The following is a 19,125-nucleotide window of genomic DNA, read 5'->3' on the forward strand; positions in this document are numbered from 1 at the left end:
GCAATAAATTTAAGGCAATGTTCTCAAGACTGAGAAGCTAGTTTGATTAAACATTTTGACATTATTAGCTTAACTTCATCTTATTATTTAAAAATTTTGATTTTCATGTTAACTTTAACCTATTTGTTACAATCACATTGTCAGGGGTAGACATTTGTTCAAACACAAGTAAGAGAAATGAGACAACTGCAGACCGACTCAGAGTGTAATTAGAAAACGTGCGCACGGGTGAATGCCTCTGAGAAGACACACACACCGAGCACAGGCTCGCTTGCTTTATTTATAAGGCAAAAATGGGTTACATAGTACTTCCTCTTTTAACTGTCAGGGAAGAGGTTAAACATTAAATCAACTTATCTGATCTTTCACACACTGGGATAAGAATACAGAAGTATATCATGCTTTATCTGACATCACAGACACTGAAGGAAAAGAATGCATCATTATATCATGCTGTCAAACATCTCAGACACTGAGGTAAGGAATGCATCAGTTTTCCTTTAACAATAGACTTGGTTAGGTGATTCTTCAACAATAGGCTTGGTTATGTGAAAATATATGAACACACAAAATATAAGGCATACTTGGTTAAAATATAAGGTTTACTTGGTTAGAATATAAGGCTTACTTGATTATATTGTATTATAGAGATTTGGTTATAATGTATAATGTAGAAAATCTCTAACACACATTGTAGCTCATTCTAGTTTTAACATTCCATTTGGATCCTGCATGGTCTATTTTCATAGGTTTACTTTGATTTTTGTGATTCTGATTTTTATAAGTGCCATACAACTAAACGGTTCATTGTTATTAAGTGAGTACTTCATTTAATATCTTTTTTAGACCTATTTAAGGAGACCTCTTACACGCACATCTTGAATTTCATTCTACCGCTTATCTCGGGCACATTAAATCTCAAGTACAAGCTACCTCATTGAAGTGTACAGTGCCGGACGTGCTTGTCTTTTTCGCACGTTAGACGGGGTGACGTAGGTGACAGACTGCTTTGACAGTAATTAGATGTTTGATAGTTGTGGCAGGGTGACCAGAGGCAAAAGTGGCAAACAACAGCTATTTCATCAGCTCTTCTAGAATGACTTTGACAAGTGCTTTGTTATTTTTTGGGTTTTTATTTATTTATTTATTATTATTTAATATCAACAATGCAGTTTAACTACTACTACTTCCAATACGGACAGTTTACAGCTATTGCTAATTTCCAACCCTTGACCTCAGTTGGACTCTTACATCCACAGTTCACAGGCAGAATTTTACAGTGTAAGTATGTGTTGGTGTTGGTAAACCAAGGCACTTACTTATGTATAATACTATCCTCCTGGTCTAAACAGTGTTAGTGATCAACACATCTGCTACTCACAAAGTGCAGCGTCTTCCTTGTGCCATAGAGAAGTCGGACAATATGGCAGCACATTAGAGTCTCCCAGCTTAAAATAGTTGTGCTCATGCTCTGGACAAAAATCACCTTAAAACTTTCCAGTTAACAATGAGGTTGTGTTTGCTTCGACGGACTGAATGTTTACACTAAGTTGCCCTCCTGGAAAACCATCTCTTGGAAACATTAATGTTTTCCTTTCTGATTAACAGAACAGAATTGCTGAAAGCTTTCTTTGTCTCATCTACATGCTGAGAACAGTGAAGCCTTGTACCCAAGACGCTAAAAGCATTTCCAGGGAATCAGCTGGTCATCACAACTGTATCGTTTGACCTAGAAAATCATGGAAAAAACGCCAAAGAATGCCCCCAAAACAAATAAATAAATAACAAAAAACCCCAACAAAAGTGCATGAAACAACTAACATCTGCCTCCCTGAGGTATTATGTCAGGGGTTATTATTAGTGAGGCTAAGTGGTTGGAAATTGGCACATATTGCTAGGTTTCGCTAGGAAGTGCAGTGACCCAGAAGTGTGAAAGGCTTAGCCTCCTCTGGCTAGAATGTAACCATACTGAGTCTCAACAGAGAAGAAAAGGGGGTATAGACGAGGATGGGCTACAATTGGCAGCATGAGGTAAACACTGAGAGGCTTTTACCTGAGCATTTTCTCTTTACACAAGGATGAGCAGGAAACATGTATGACACTTTGTAAATGGTCTGCTGCTTTTCAAAAACCCCAATCTGTCTCTCCCTAATTCTCAAAGCACCCAATGGGATGCAGCAGAGAGCTGGGGTGTGTCATTTCCTCACTTCCTCTGAAAGCAGCTTTAGATGTTGTGCTCCAGCAATGGGTATCAGACATGCAGTTATTAATGTGCATAAGAGAAAAACAAAATTTGGAAAAGACACAAAAATCTGTCACGTGTAATGTCTTGACTTGACCGCGCCGGCCACATGAACAGCTGCACATGGACACCCTCATGCACGCATCACACACCAGCTTGATCGATGTGTTTTGCCATAAGAGAGCTGTGTGTGACGGGAAGCTTGCTGGGGAGGTTGGGTCAGTGCGTTGCTTGCTTGCTTTCTGCCCTTCTGAGTATTCTCATCTTCTATCCAGCACTGGCAGCAGCAGAAGCCTGCATTTGGATTTGGGGGGGGGGGTTCACTATTATACGCTGTGCAGCTTCACTGCCGCAGAACAAAGGGGCTTTCTGGAGAAAACGGTAAAGTAATGTTCTGTTAATTTAGCAAGTTTTGCATGAGTAGTATGGAGCAAACTCCTCTGAAGTTTATTTAAAGAAATTATTACTGTTATTACAGGGAGACTCTTATTTAGGATTTAAATAAATACTTATGAGCAGTAATTGAATTAGGACAGATGCATACCATGTCAGCAAGGAGCACTACGTGAAGCAGACAATGCAAGTTCAGCAGTGACATTGATTAGATGTGCATGCAATTTATGTGACTTGAGCCTTTCATATGAAACAATGCTTTGATGCCTAATGTGGGGAAGTAAGTGGTCATTTTAAGTTCCTTTGACGCACAAAGGCTTTGCTGAGAGGATAGCAAGAGATCAACATGTTGGTTTCGTACCGTGAATGTCTATGTGTACTCCACCCACTCTGTGGCATGTCTATGTGTACTCCACCCACTCTGTGGCATGTCTATGTGTATGATCATGGTTAATAGCACAAAAGAAAATTCAGCTCCATCATTTCAAAAACATAAACACATTTAGTGGATTTTAAAAGGTGTGCAAAAAAAAAAAACATTGCAAAGACAATTTATGCAATATCAATAAGACTCAGCACAGCTGTGACTGATTAAATATCGTGCTATCACTTAGCTTAATTTTCAATGAGTCAGACTCATTGTTCTTGTTCTTAAACAATCAAATTATTAATGCAGTAAAGTGTCAGATTTACTGGTAGCTAACTTCTTCTTATTCTGAAGATGTAGTTAATATTACATGGTATTAACTCCAACATATTAACAAAACATAACCCTGTTTAATCAGAAATTCCTGGACTTCATCTATGCCATCTGTGTAATAAACATTTCTTATTTACAGAAAAAACTATAATTTGACATTTAAACAAAATGCTGTTATGCTTCCATAAACCTCAGCTCCCAAAGAGACATCAATTTTGAAATATGTGTCTTGAGAATGACCGGATTTATGAAAGCCCTGAACTGTATAGAAGATTTTTGTGGTGCATATATATTAACAGACATGAGTTCTTATTCCACTGCATAGGGAAGCGTGTGCGTCCCAACACTGAGGAGACCCTGAGCTAATGGTCAATTTCTCCTGTCATTAAATCTTAAATCAAAGAAATTAAGAAATTTAAAGAGGATTAAAAAGTTTCAGAATGTACAAAGAAAACAAAATCAGAGCAACCTGAACAAAATAAAGCGAGATGCCAGATGTAAATTTTTAGTGTCTGATTTCTTACCCCATCCAATGATGTCAACCTCAGATCCTTCTATAAACTTGTATACATCTGCTCAGTAACCCTGAGAAAGAAAAGCTCCCCTCACTATTTTTTTTGTTTGTTTTTTGAGCAGCATTGTTGGTAATACACATGGCCCCATGATATACCCATAAGATTAAAAGTGTACAGACATGCTCTCTAAAGTAGTTTTCAAATGTGCTTTCAGCTCTGAGCTTTTCTATAGATTAACTAACAAAGATGCAAGCGGGAAAGGAAATCTCCAAAGCAGCTAGATTATAGAGTTTTTAATCTAGATACTTCCTAGTGCACTGGTTTTACCCAGTGTCACAACACAACGGTGTCCTCTCCTAAACAGTTTTCAGTGGGAATGCAGCTGGTGCTAACTACTCCCTACTGCGTGCTAAATGTAAGAAACGACAGCTATGAACAGGAATTGTGAAAACATTTAAAGCTACCCCCAAATCAGTGTAGCTTTAAGCTATATGCTAACACCTGCTGTTTACAAAATCAACTTGCACATACACTGATGTTCAGCAATTATTGCAGTGATCTTTACCTTACAATATAAAGTGTCTAGAGGCCACTGTTGTTGTGATTTGGTGCTTTATAAATAAAACTGAACTAGACTGAAAAACTGAATTTACCATCACAGTTTACTGCAGTGTTTTTAAAATGAGGGATCTAATTTTAAAAGAAATTAAAAAGGGATTCAAGTTGACTATTATTTTTTAATTGACATAAAACAGTCACTCGAAATCATTCAGGACCATTATAGTCAGAAGAATTATAGTATGTGGAAAACCAAGAGCAGCAGCATATAACAAAGCAGGCAGATGACAGATCGTGTTGTCGTGTTGACTAAATAAGACTCGGCATGAAAGGAAGAGCAGGGTCTGAGGTGAGTCACGAAGCTGGCTGGAGATGCGCAATAGTTTTGAGCAGCCTAAACAGCATGTGAGATGGACGTGGGCTGCCATTGGGATCAGCTGACATGAAGAACTGAGGCTGAGGATGATTTCATGGCCTGATCAAACTCTAAGCTCAATTTGTAAAAGTATGTGGACAATTTAATCCACAAAAATCAAATGCAGTGAACAGAAACAGTAACTAAGTAAAGTGTTGCAGTCTTGCAGTCTGTTTTCAGCCTCTCATGCAGTATTATAGTTGTTGATCATAATATTTTTTGTTGGGGAGTTAAGCAGCTCAAAGCTGAATATTGTGTGTATGTCTGAAAAAAAAACGTTGTGCACAAAGATCCACTGATGCTGACGTCTGTGTGGTTGAAGTCACAGAAATGGACGTGGAGCGTGGCTTCTATCAGCTGGTGGAGGTCCAGGACCACATTCACTACATCTTTGCTTTCGTTGTTTCTGTGATTGGAACAGTGGGAGTTACCGGGAACGCCTTGGTCATGTATGCCTTTTACTGGTAAGCCACCCTACACATGGAAATGATCATGGGAACAAATATGCTTATCTTTTAGAGCTGCATCTTTGCGGACCTGAAAATAAGTTTGGAATATTTTAATATTTGATACATTTTTTTGTGTTCTATAAAATATGTGTCTTATTTACTTTTCACACGGCACCCTGAGTGTTTTTAAATTGTGGTTACACAAAAAATGTGATGGACGGATGAATTTTCTGCTATTCATTCGGATTTGATGATGCTCATAACATTTCAAATAATTTCAGTGAGCCATTTGAGGTGGCTCTATTCTGAGCCCTGGCTGACTGACCAAGCTCCTCATCCTGTCTGTAAGGGAGAGGCCAGGCAGAGGAAGGTCATTTCTGTCAATTACGTATATCAGGGTGGGATTGTAGATCAACTGGTATATTTAAGTCTTTGCTTTCAGATTTCTCTTGACCACAGCTGCCCAGTACAGCATTCGCATTACTGCAGATGTAGACTGTACCAATCTGTTAGAATTCAGTTCTATTCAATTCACTTTTATTTATGTAGCCTCAATTTCCAACAACAGTCACATCAAGGTGCTTAATATTGTAAAGCAAAGACCCTAAAATAATATAGACAAACCCCAACAATGATGGGAATCCCCCAGCAGCCTAAATCTATTGCAGCATAACTAAGGGAGGATTCAGTGTCACCTGATCCAGCCCTAACTATAAACTTTGTCAAAAAGGAAAGTTTGAAGCCTAATCTTAAAAGTAATGTGGGAGCTGGTTCAACAGAAGATGGGCCAGAAAACTGAAGGCGCTTCCTGCCATTCTACTTTTAAATATGCTCATTGCACCAGAACCCTACAGACCCTCCTGGAGGCGGTGGATCCACAGGAGGACAAGGCCACAGTGTGCAAATTTTCTCAAGCATCTTCAATCTCCAGTTCTAGCATCCCTGTTTTGAAGTTCACTCAGGCCAGATACTGAGCCTGAAGTACCCTCTGATACGTCCATCTTTATGTGTGTGGGTGTGTGAGCATTAAAAAATATATCTGTGGATGCAGGTTGCAGTGAAAAAAAGACATCGAGATTAAAGTGTTGTTAGATGAGTTATGAGTTAGCCAGTATAACAAATATCTGGGCAGCACAGTGGCGCTTTAGTAACCTTAAAGCAAGTTCTAGATTTGAACCCGTCCAAAGACATGCTTGTCAGGTTTTGATTTTGTGATTACTGTGCAGCTACAGCTATCATTTAAGCACTAGATAACATGTAGCATATAGTCCATTACAATTGTTGTATTTTACTTGAAATAAAGAAGCTGTGGAGAAGTTTTTTAATGTATAAATTTTACTTACTTATAGTCAAAAATCACAAAAATCATGTGGAAAACCTCTGAAATATATACAAGTGGTTGAAATTCTAATGACAAAAGCGAAAATAATATTTTCCATTGAAGAAAAGTTTGTTTTTGTTTGCATATTCTTAGTTTTATAAAGTCAAACTTCTGAATCAGGCAAAATTGTAACTGGTGCATCTCTAGTTATGACAGATAAAATAAAATATAATTACATCCTATTAACATGTAATGTAGTTAACAATAAAATGTATTAATAATAATAATGCAAGTGACTTTTAACGAATACTTACATGTGGTAACTGATTGATTTAGTCCTTAGGCTGTAACAAGGTCGTCATTAAAAAAAATCAATTGTTATTGAAGTTGTGCTAGCATTTCATCTAAAATGTATTTGACACTGTTATTTGGTGTTATTAGTACTTTGTAATTCCTTTGTTGAGTGGGACTATAACATACAAACTATTGGATGAACACTGAATTGACCATGTCTACAAACAACTCCAGGGCAAACAAAAGCTCTCATGATGAACACACAATGAGCACTGTGGTGGAGTAATAATGTCCCTGCTGGTCATGTTACAATGAAGAGTAGTGTGACAGTAAAACTGGTTTGTGGGATACTAATCGCTTTTAATGTGTTTCAGCAACAAGAAGCTGCGGACGCCCCCCAACTTCTTCATCATTAACCTGGCAGTCAGTGACTTCCTCATGGCAATTACACAATCACCCATCTTCTTTGTCAATTCCCTTTACAAGGGTTGGATTTTTGGAGAAACAGGTATTTTCCTACATCCAAGGTTTTGCATATCAGAGGATAATACAAATAATTATATCAGGTCTTAGAATGAGATAAATAGAACCTGACAACAAAATGTGAGCCGACATGAAGAAGCAGTGTGTGAAAGGCTATGATATCCCCGTGACTCAGTAGCTCATGCAACCAACAATAACTTAAAGTAGTAGTTTTCAGTATCAGTGTTTTTCTGTATATCTTTCTGGAGGAATTTTGGCCCACTCTTCTTTACAATGTTGCTTTAGTTCACTGAGGTTTCTGGGCATTTGTTTATGTGCAGCTCTCTTAAGGTCCCACCACAGCATTTCAGGCAGACTGAGGTCTGGGCTTTGACTGGGTCATGGGAACTCCTTGATTCTTTTTTAGGCATGCTGCTGTACATTTAATCATTTGCTGATGTGCTCGGGATCATTGTCGGCATGACACAATTTCTGCCAAGCTTTAGCTTCATACTTGACTCTAGAACACTTTGGTTAACAGAGGAGTTCATGGTTGGCTCAGTGAGTGCAAGGTTCCCAGGTCCTGTGGCTGCAAAACAAGCCCAAATCATCACTTCTCCACCACCACAGCTGGTATGAGGATTATGCTAATTTGCTGTGTTTAGCTTTTACTGATCATTGTGACCAAACACTTTGGTCATGTCTCTCCAAAGGACATTGTTCCACAAGTCTTGCGGTTTGTTCAGATTCAACAGGGGAAGACACACAGACTCGAAACCAGGAGGCTTGTACTGGCAATCCTTCCGAATAAGTCTCGCTTGTTCAGTCTTTTTCTAATTGTATTGTCATGAACTTTAACATTTAATGTTCTAACTGAGGCCTACATAGTTAGAAATGTAGTTCATGAGATATTTGCGAATTCTGCAAGCATTGCATGGCCTAACCTTGGGGCAATGTCGGGTTCTGGGAAGATTGTGGGAAACCTGAATGCTGCAGACCAGCAAATTATCACAAACTTGTGGTTTTATAGAGGTGCTCACATTAGCTGATGAGCAGCTAATCAAGTTCATGTGATTAACAGTGCCTGGCTGATACTTTCCCTTTTAGTTCATATCGAAGCAACAAGGATGTGCTTAGTATTTCACACACTGCATTTTCTGTTTCAGTTCTGCATTTTGGCTCAGTTTCTTATTAAATAAATGATGTCCTTGCAGCTTATATGAGGTTGTATCTACCTAATGATAAGGACCAGATTGTATTTATTATGTCCTGATATGTAAAACCTTAGAGTTGTGCTTGTCATTTTACTATGACTGTATAAATAATTTACATTTAATATTAAATATCTTTATCCTTTACACATATTTCTACGTAAACGTTGTTCATATTGTAATCATATTGAAATCTCTTATTGAGCTACATACTATAACTTAATTTTAACTGCTGTAACGAAGACATTTCCCAACCAATGGATAAATAAAGTATGCGCTTTCTTACTTTATATAGCACCTTTTTTTAGTTAGAATCTGTTGATGGTGGAACAGTGTTTAGTGGAGATGTGTTCACCAGTCTAACAGAGAACATAAATAAATAAATAAATAAATGCGTACTTTTTTCCTTTCCCCCTGCAGGATGTAAAATATATGCCTTCTGTGGTGCTTTATTTGGAATCGCCTCAATGATAAACCTTCTGGCCATCTCTATAGACCGCTATGTTGTTATCACCAAACCTCTGCAGGCATTACAATGGACCTCCGCGAGACGCACTTACCTCATTATTGCCCTCGTGTGGCTATATTCATTAGCCTGGAGCCTCGCACCACTCTTAGGATGGAGTAAGTGACTTAATTTTTCCCTCCTTACCAATTTTTAAGTAAGCGTCTACCTTATCATACTTTTTTTTCTCTTAAGGTTCATATATACCAGAAGGTCTGATGACCTCGTGCACATGGGACTATGTGACCTCCACTCCAGCCAATAAAAGTTACACTTTGATGTTGTGCTGCTTCATATTCTTCATCCCTCTTGGCATTATATCCTACTGTTACCTCCGCATGTTCCTAGCAATTCGCCAAGCAAGCAGGTACATCTAGATAAATAGATTTATAATATTCAATATTATAAATATTACTTTTTTTCTGAATATGCATAATTTAATATTGTTTTTAGGAAGTCATTTTAATACATGTTTGCTGGAAGTCCCATTCTGGCCGCTTGCATGTAAGCCAGTAAAAAAAAGGGGAAAAAAATACCTTTTCCAATAAACAGTACTCACCTTTATGGCGGGTACTGCAAGAAGTGATGAAAGTCGGGTTTTTGGATACAACCCAGGGACCAAGCATCAGTTTTTAGTGGACTAAACTCAAGTTTTTAAGTCTGAGGTCATCAGGGCAGGATCATGCATCTCAATGTTTCTGTACATAGTCAATTTGTTCTATAGGACAATTAGTGCAGTTCTACTGCAAGCTCGTGAGACATCTAACTAATAACCTTTCCCTTTGCCTGCCTGGGCTGTAAAGCATTCCAGCACATGCCTGCTTCAGCATAATTTAAAAGGAGATTTGCGGCCATCAACATAATTCAGATCATAGGGTACACTGTAAATGCTCACATGCACCTGGTCAGTTTGGGACTTCAAATTAAACTAAGTGTATGCATGTGCAATGATGTTTAAAAAGGTGGTAAATGTCAAAGTGAGATCCCAGTTTCCCAGTAGATCGCTGTATGTGCTGCTTTTAAAGATCCCCTTACCCACACCTCTGGCCTTCATTTCACCCTCTAAAGTCTTATAATTTGTTACTGACCACAAAATTCTTTGTCTTCTTATAGAGATGTGGAGCAGTTGGGCAATCAAGTGAGAAAGTCAACACTGATCCAACAGCACTCCATCAAAACTGAATGGAAGCTAGCCAAGATTGCTTTTGTGGTCATCATAGTGTTTGTGCTTTCTTGGTCCCCCTATGCATGTGTCACCCTCATAGCATGGGCTGGGTAAATATGATACGTTAGCACTTAATGCTATGATATGTAAAAATAGCTTGGTAGACCCTGGTTTGCAGGGAGTTGCAGGTAGTAGAACACCCTTACTTAAAGCATTTCAAGCTACAGTATAAGTATGATCATCTCTTATCATGTTTCATCTCTGTCCATCAGATATGGAGGCATTCTCAGCCCTTATTCCAAAGCCGTCCCAGCTGTTATAGCCAAGTCATCAGCCATATACAATCCTGTAATCTATGCCATAATTCACTCAAAATACAGGTAACTGTGATCATCTAATTAACTGACAAACTAATCCTGAAATGTAATGGCACAATTTGTTAAAAGATCATGTTTTTTTTTTCAACAGGATCACCCTTGCAGAAAAAGTACCTTGCTTGCACTTCCTAGCCCATGCTCGCAGGAAAGACTGCATATCAGTATCGCTCAGCGAATCCTCCTTAAGGGACTCCGTGCTGAGTAGACAGTCATCAGACTCCAAACTGCACATAGTTTCCTCCATTACAACAACTGACACGGTGAGTACTGGATGCTGCACTAGTCTTTGAAAGTGAGAAAAATCCTGAGCATGTTAACTGTTTACAGCAGTATACAATTACCGTCCCATTCATATAACGTGGGTTTAGTTAGATATGTCAGTAGTTGTAGTAGTTTTACCATAAGAGCAGTTGCATGTTGTAAATATGCAGATGTAAATTCTTATCTTGATATACATACGTGTCTTGTAGCATGTTTGGAATGATGTGGAGCTGAATCCTATTGATCAGAGTCATACTTTGGGATCCAGCTATTCCCTTGGAACTCTGAGGGATAGAGAGTGTCAGTCATTGACTAAACACACAAAAAGAAAGAAAAGCCGAAGCCAGGAACAGCTAAGGTAGGCCCTAATCATTTGAACTGTTGATTTCCAATTCATATTACTGGCAAGTCAAACGCTTTGAAGATAAAACATGTCTTTCCCACAAAACACTTACATTTATATTTCATTTTAATTCTCAGAGCAAGGTTCAGTGAACAGTTGTGATCACAATCTATTGACTGAGTCAGTTAAAAGACTTCTATTGCATATTGGAAGGAAGAGGAATACGGACAATCTGGAATCAGCCAAAGAAATGTAAAGATGGGTATGATATGAGTTTAGACAAGAAGAAAAAAAAGCACAAAAAATATGAAGTCCTCATCCAGCCACACTTTGGATAAATGTCGAGCAAGAAAAATCCAGTGTAATCTTCACATTCAATTTCAAAGACTGATGTTTGGAGGAAGGCTGTTTTGAGAAAAATAAATGGAGTTACACAAAGCAGACGGAGAGAACTGTGAATTGACTTATGGTTCAGCAACACTAGCGTAAAAATAGGATGTCAACCTTCTTGCAACTAACTTGCAAAACTCAACAGTTACCCAGTAACTGCAAAGCAAAGAAACAATTGCAAGTAGTTACAGTCACTAACTAGTCAACCAGAGGTTGAGTGCTTAACAGTCTTAACCTCTGGGCAACCAGTTTTGACCACAAGGCGATTACACAGGTCACATTGTAGGAGGAACCTGTCTCCAAACAACTGTGGTCTGACTTGAATTGACTGCAATCGTCAAGGTTTGCAAATAACTGCCGTGTCATTTATAAATGCAAACAGATCGCCAACGTGCTGCAATCAAGTCTGTGCTGATGAGCACAACTTGTATGTGATGCGTTTTTTTGCAACAGTGGACACCAACTAAAATGGGTGCCAAATGGTTGTATTCTGGCTATTTTCCAATAACAAAGTTGCAGAGCACCAAAGACATTTTACAGTTAAATTACAGTCACAATTTTGCAACCATGTTCAGTTAATTAATGTGCGAAGATTTCTTTCAAAAACACTAGCTTGTTAAATGTTAAAGAGATGCACCAATCCAGTGCTTGGATCAGATATTTGTCCGATCACGATTCAAAAAGCTGGAGCAGAAATAAGTGGTACGATTCAATTGATTTGATTTGATTTGATTCAGTGTTGTACTGCCATAACCATGCCACTACTCAATAGCAGGCCAGAGGTTGCTAGCGGTTGCAGCAACATGTTTTCTTTGTATGTTTGCACTATTTCTTGACAAAATGTGGTCAAGTGAAATACCACAATTGTAGGTCTTTGACATCGTTGCTTTCCCTGTTGGCGTCTCTCTGTCTCTTGCTTTCACATTATATTCAATGTAACACTCGTTGGGTAGCTTTCATTGCAGGCTCAGTCACTTAATATTATCTCAGCCTCTTGCCAGCTCCACTCCACAACTGACACACAAGTGCACAGTTAGAGCAAGAAAATGAGAACCTTGTGCAACTCTGAATAACAGCAGCATATAACAATGCCTCTCACACTAAGCTAAAATAAGACAAGACCATATATGTAAAAACAAACAAACAAACAAACAAAACAAAAAACTTACTTTGTTTCCCATTGCCATTTAATAAGCTGTTAATATATGCATTACATTACATTTAGAGCCAGGATATATCATTTTAATAAAAAATGTAATAATATTTCTCAATCTCTTTCTCAGAGTGAGTAATACAGCTTGTCAATTTAACATCAGCATCAGATATTTGGTATATTTGGCATCAGTAGATATCCAAAGCCACTGTGCAGGTATTGTATTCAAACTGGGAAAACGCTGGATAGGTGCATAGTTAAGGATCTTCTTTGTCTGCGTGTGTGTGTTTGTGTGTGCGCGTGTATGTGTGTGTGTGTCCGAGGACTTGTTTATTATCGTCTTGTTGTAAGGACGCTGAGAATTCTCTTTTTAAAACAGCACTGAATGAGGAAGCTAATTGTATCCATTTGTTTACATTATAACTAAGGCTACATGTATTTATATGCCTCAGTAAAATATGATCACTGCTGTATTTCATGTAAAAGTCTGTTCTATATTGTATTATTTAGAAGGTTAAATATATTTGTTTATAACGAGTGTTGCTCATCGATGAACTGATTTGATTGCATTAAAGACACTGAATAACAAGAATACATTTTGTATTTGTTGACACGTGCTCTAAGTTTTTGTGATCCCGCAGATTAGGATTTTTACAGCCTAAGACTGGGAAGACAGTGACATGGTTAGTCTGCAACTCAACATTTATCTGAAACAGAAAGCATTCTGATCCAACTTGGATCACAGTCAGATCAAAATGTTTTTGTACCGCTTTTATTCACTGGAAGTATTTTGGGAACTATTTTTATTATGAAGCATTGTGCAAGTCAAAGTATGTGAATTTATGTGCAAAAGACACAACAAACGCACCGTTTTGTCAATACGTGTTCTCGGGCATAGAACTGTCACAATCACTAACATGCATTGAGTCTTTGTTCACATACTTATGTGTGTATTTGCTGCCATAAATAAAGGTTTCCATATGCTCTTTTGCAAATGATTTTCAGTATCTTTATTTTAATCTAAAGCAAAAATACATCCAAAATAAATCAGTTCTACTATTTTACTTTAAAGCGATTTATTACTGAAGAATTTTTCTTTTTCTTTTTGCATATAACAGTCGACACTTTTGCATATAATGCATGAGAGCGAGAGGAAGCAGACATTCAGAGCAGGTAGAAAGGTAATTACTTTTAACAGTTTTCTGCTTCCTCCAGCTGAAAAAAGTAACAACTCCCTGATTCATTCAATTACAGTTAAAGATATAGCGGCGCAGTACACTAGACCTTTTAATCCTCCCAGATATGGCTGACGTGAAGAAATGTAACAGTTAGCGCCCCGGTGTTCAAAAAATTCACACTGCCACAAAAATGACTGATTACAAAATACACTGGATAAAGGTATCACCTGCCCTTTCACCAGGATGCTGGGAAATAAAGGCTACATCCTACATTTATTACATTACTGGACTACTGTCTCAAACTTATCTCCCTAACAGGTTTGTGTCAGTAAATAAATGAGTGGTTTTGTAATTATTGTGTTTTGTGTGATTTTTTTTCCTGTGATGTCATCAGCTGTGTGTTATCCTTAAACTCCTACCCTAAAATCCAAGCATGAGATGACATGCAGTTTCACAGGATGTGAAGATCAAAGCTTTGCCTCTAGAAATGGTAACATAGATGTGTATCTAACCAAATATTACAGTATAAAAATAAAATACTGCAATCTAAATCATATTGTAATCTGTTTCATGCTTATCAAAAGTAAGATTAAGACAATAGGTAATTTTTATTTGTGCTAAAAACGTGAGACACATACAATGATAGACATGCATACTGTAGGCTTGTGAAACAGTAATCGGATCATTGTGGATAACAAAATAAAATACTGGCACACTTCTGTCCTGTCTGAAACTTTAGCTCTGGGTATACTGATACTAACTGCTTAAGGGCCTTTAAGTAACAAACAAGTATAGGTCTAGGCAAATCCCTTCTGCTTTCATTTTCAAATGACATTGCACCCTCTGAAATAGATTTCTACCCTGAGGGCATAAATCACGTGGTATCTTCAGTCAAAGTCCACAGTGCCTGTGGATGTGAAGCATTTTTCTGACCACTAGAGGGCACACTAACACTAAAACCTAAATCACTGCCATATTACAGCAGCCACATGATAACAAAAATCTAATTTATAAATGAGAAAAGGCTTTATTGGTTATACAATCCAAATCAATGCAAAAAGAGGCCTTAAACTCACACAAAGGAATTTGTGTGGGCTTCCTCTGTGAATATTTTACATGTATTTTACATGTATTTTAAATTTTAAACATTAATGCAGTTTTTTTTTTTTAATTCCCACCACAAATGCAAAGCAGGGATCAGTGATGTCTCCGCTGATAATTCAAAATGTATTACAGCATGTCTGACCTGCACACTGGTACGCCACACGTTAGTGGAAAACATGATGACATCGCTCAGTGATGCAACAGGGGAAGTCAGTGCCCTGTCAGATGCTTAAATATTTCTTTCATAAGATCATGCAAAAGTATCAGCCTCATACCTTCCAGTAACCACTGACAATCAGCTACTGCTGAATGACTAACTTTCCTTGGCTCAAAAATGCCAGTGAGACTATTTTAACTTCTTCATTTTTGCTGCAGGCCTAAATCTACTGCTGTGCGATACTGCAAAGTTTGGCATTAATCTAATACCAAGTAAATACAGGGGCAGTATTGCTGATACCAATACTGATACAGATACAAAGGCAGTTTATAGGGGAGCTTGTCATGACTTGTGACATGACTCACTGTTCATTTGCAATTCCTGAACACATTTTAATGATCATTTTTTAATATTACACAACAAAACACACCTTTTAGCTTTTCATGTATTTTTTTTCTCTGTAATGTAAATGTATCTGTCTCCAAAACACTTTGGATCAACTTCTTTTGTTTAAGTGTGTTACAGGCTATACATAAAATAGACATAACGGTAAACACAAAAAGACATTTCACGATGTGAAAGTTTGAGGTTCTTCTTTTTCATTCCTAAAAAGAAAATTAATTTAACACAATTCAACGGGCTACACACATTACTGAATTTAAATGACAGAAACAAAGTATTGATTCTGTCAATATCAATCTGGTATCGATACTATTGATATTTTGATAGCATTCACTTGTGACTAAATCCACCACAGAGGTAAAATTATTGTTAATTAGACCGTTACATCAGGCAAAATGTTAACAGGTTGTAAATGAACCAATTTAAGAAGCTATGGACACAAATTTAAGTGATACTATTATTTTGGGTCCTTTAAAAAAAAAAAAGAATTCATTTTTTAAGCTTTCATACAACACAAGCTAGATACTGTCTATTTGTCAAAAGTGACTAAAAACAAAACAAACAAACAAAAAAACTGTGAAGATGGAACAGTTTGGGGTTTTTGTGGTTGTAGTAGGCTCTTTCACGAGTTTGAACTCTGTTGTAACTGCAGAGGTGGAGGATTTGATCTAAATATCGTGTCAATACCAGCGTTGGTACTGGTATCGGACAGGATCAATACTTACTTAGGATCGATACTTAGCTTCTAGGAAGTTTCTAGGAAGTTCAGTATGTAGCTCACTGAAAAGTCCAAAACTTTTTGTGTTGACTGTTCTATCTAATTTATTTATAGCCACTTAAACAACAGAAGTTGAGCCAAAGTGCTTTAGAGACAGACACGTTTACATTCCAGGGAGAAAAAAAAGAAACATTTCAAAATACATAAAAAGAAAAACCCCTGAAAAGCCTCTTATCTTAAGTCGTGGTCATTAAAATGTGTTCAGAACTTGTGACGATTCATGTCATAAATCATGACGCACTACATAAGCTGCTTTTTTACGGTATTGGTAATAGTATTGGTGACACCGGCCCTGTATTTACTTGGTATCAGCACCGAGTTTTGCAGTATCGCATACCACCAGTTATCAAGTGTGCACTTGCAGTCTCATCCACTGTGCTTTTTATTCACCACCACTCACCTGCACTGCCCCAGCACTAAACAAGCCCACGCCTGCAGGCAGCCGCGTCGCCCCCAGTGAACCGCCTGGCGCGCTAAAGCCCTCCTACCCGGTAGCCACATAGGTTTGGCTTTAACGCGGAAGTTTCAGTTCCGCTCAGTCCAGTTGTTCAAAACTGAGAAGGGACTAAACACACTGCTGCTTCTCTCTCACCACCAAACCCGGCTCCACACAGCAAGGTGAGTTCTGCGCGGCACATCTCGCCAGTTTTCCTAGTAACAATTCAGAGAAAGTTACGCTCGCTATTTTACAGCTTCATGTTTCCGTTACAAAGCATTTCCAAGAAGAATAACCGTATTTAAATTTTCAGTCCTGCAAACGGAGTAACGCATTTGTTTTACCCAGTTTGCGTGAGAACGGTTTCAAGCAGGCTAAAAGTCCATGTGGAAATATTCACCATTATATTAAACATGTGCTTTATTGTGTCTGAGAGCTGCTAAGAGACTTTTGGTTCGGCTTCATTTCGCTTCTCTTACCTCCTTCAGAGGGGACACATGGGTGCAAACAACCGTAGCTGTTACTACTAGTGCACTCATCGCGCACTGTGAGGCAGCACGCTAAATTAAAAGGGTGCATGTTGAAAAGCAGGCTAGAATGTTGCATGTTTGATAAGAAGTAGCTTTTAATTTTGACATTGTCATTTATTTATGCAAAATGCAATCATTTGAGTATGAACAATTTCATGTGATCACCATTGCCTGGGTGTGACAATGCAAACATACTCAAATTAAGTGAGTCAACATATCTTGCAGTAACTGCACAGGACAAGCGTTTGACGTGCAGACCGTTTAAAGTTTCCTTCTTCTGACCGTGTTACCTGGAGATCACATGTAGGAAACCAGACTTGACACAGCTGTAGTTTGACATGCTGGGAAAGCAGTTTGTGAATGCTATTTACATTCAATGTGTGTGATTCGTAACTGAGACTGCTTTCCTACCATGAATGGAATTTTCATTTTGAGCTTTTTATTTTGAAGCCTCTGCCATGTTTTTTTTTTCTTTTTTAAATCTTGCTACAAGCAGGAACTGACGTTTGGAGTTACATATAGATCTAAATGTAAGTCAAAGTGTGATTTGGTTCACAGGTTTTGTGAGGCCACATGTGCAGTAACATACAAGTTTTACTGTTTAATGTAAATCCAGGAACTTTTGAGTTCAGACTGTGTGGTTAAGATCCAGGAAGTTAAATGACATCTAAGTACATTCAATTGCCTGAGCCATAACTTGATAGCGTGATTGTGCTGAAATGTTTATCAGACCGAAAGCAGCATTGTGATAGGAACTTGAACGATTTAAAAAAAAAAAAAAGGCTCAAATTTGTCCCCTAACCAGTTTAGAGAAGGTTTGACGTTAGTCTTGTTAATACTTTCTCATGCCTAACTCAATTGCTTTTCTATGAAGACATTAAAAGGTGTGTCTGCTCATGTCTATGCATGATATCACTGCAGACTGCAAAACAAGCAGCAACATGAGATGAGCGTAATGTTTGTTCTCTCCATATTAGGTAATGTGACTTCAGTCAGCGTGAACCAGTTTTGCAGTATTTTTGCTTTCTTGAGACTCCTGAAAACTCACACTGAATGAATAAGTTAAACAACTGAGAAACTTCAGGCCTGCGTGTGTGCATGTGTGTTGCCAAGACATCATTTTCTGGGTCAAAGATCTTCCCGTAGCACAGACGGTATTTGTTTGTTGTGTCCTGTCACTATCCATAAAATGATTTCTTTGTCAGCGTTGGAGGTTTAGCGAAGTGAACTCAAGTGGGATAGTAAACAAAGCTTCTGGCAGTGTCAAAGGTGTGGTTGAGTTCCTTATTTTGAGGTTAGGAAGCTAGACGCTTTCATGTTCTTGTTTTTGGAGCTCTGTTGGTTTGTGTAGCTCTGCTGCGTTACAATAAATTGTTAAAGAATAAGACAAACATTTGTATTTGTGCTGAAAGAATGATTTATTAGAATATTTATCAAATATGTTTCTCATGTGATGCTGTACTTTGACAAACTGAATTGGGTGAATGCAGTTTATGGAGTTTATATTTAGGAAGGGATTTTTCATTTTAGCCAAAAATACACTTCCTGGCTCACAACTCAGCCTTAGGTCACCCTGAGCAGGCAGACAGCTGTTTTCAATCAGTTTGAGTCTTAATATAGACTTGCATATTTTTCCTGTTGATTAGTTTGGCGTGATAATATTATGTTCTACAAATAACAGAGCTATGGCCACATACCCAAAAAGTAAGTAGGTAGATAGATAGATAGATAGATAGATAGATAGATAGATATAGTAAAACTCAATTCACGTACCTTTAATTTCTCA

The 19,125-nt window shown here is 37.9% G+C and overlaps 2 protein-coding genes across 4 annotated transcripts in view; both read left to right on the forward strand.

Moving 5' to 3' along the window:
- The first annotated feature begins 5,153 nt into the window (after nt 1-5,153).
- LOC146705863 (melanopsin-B-like) lies at nt 5,154-11,701 on the forward strand. Its single transcript, XM_085465224.1, has 9 exons — nt 5,154-5,287; nt 7,262-7,395; nt 8,981-9,184; nt 9,261-9,432; nt 10,179-10,340; nt 10,503-10,610; nt 10,699-10,867; nt 11,078-11,226; nt 11,349-11,701. Exons 1-9 carry the CDS (start codon nt 5,154-5,156, stop codon nt 11,371-11,373), a joined length of 1,257 nt encoding a protein of 418 aa, XP_085321350.1. The 3' UTR covers nt 11,374-11,701.
- Nucleotides 11,702-16,866: 5,165 nt separating this feature from the next.
- Nucleotides 16,867-19,125, forward strand: part of LOC146705864 (PDZ and LIM domain protein 5-like) — a 35,008-nt gene continuing 32,749 nt past the window's right edge. For 2 of the 3 annotated variants that reach the window (XM_085463726.1, XM_085463727.1), the window contains exon 1: nt 16,935-16,991. The gene's annotated coding sequence lies outside the window, so the exon portion shown is untranslated. Of the gene's footprint in view, nt 16,992-19,125 lie in introns of all 3 variants that reach the window. The other variant, XM_085463725.1, reaches the window with a different exon arrangement.

The sequence above is a fragment of the Copadichromis virginalis genome, linkage group LG7, assembly GCF_057382275.1.
Source record: "Copadichromis virginalis isolate Kocher_CV1m ecotype Utaka linkage group LG7, C_Virginalis_male_GT1.1, whole genome shotgun sequence".
NCBI classification, from domain to species: Eukaryota; Metazoa; Chordata; class Actinopteri; order Cichliformes; family Cichlidae; genus Copadichromis; species Copadichromis virginalis.

What these genes read in the sequence shown, in the direction of transcription:
- LOC146705863 (XM_085465224.1), top strand. Translation starts at nt 5,154, where the DNA reads ATGGACGTGGAGCGTGGCTTCTATCAGCTGGTGGAGGTCCAGGACCAC. An exon ending in ACCCTCATAGCATGGGCTGG is followed by an intron (nt 10,341 to 10,502) that starts GTAAATATGATA and finishes TCTGTCCATCAG; the next exon opens with ATATGGAGGCATTCTCAGCC. An exon ending in CCATTACAACAACTGACACG is followed by an intron (nt 10,868 to 11,077) that starts GTGAGTACTGGA and finishes CGTGTCTTGTAG; the next exon opens with CATGTTTGGAATGATGTGGA.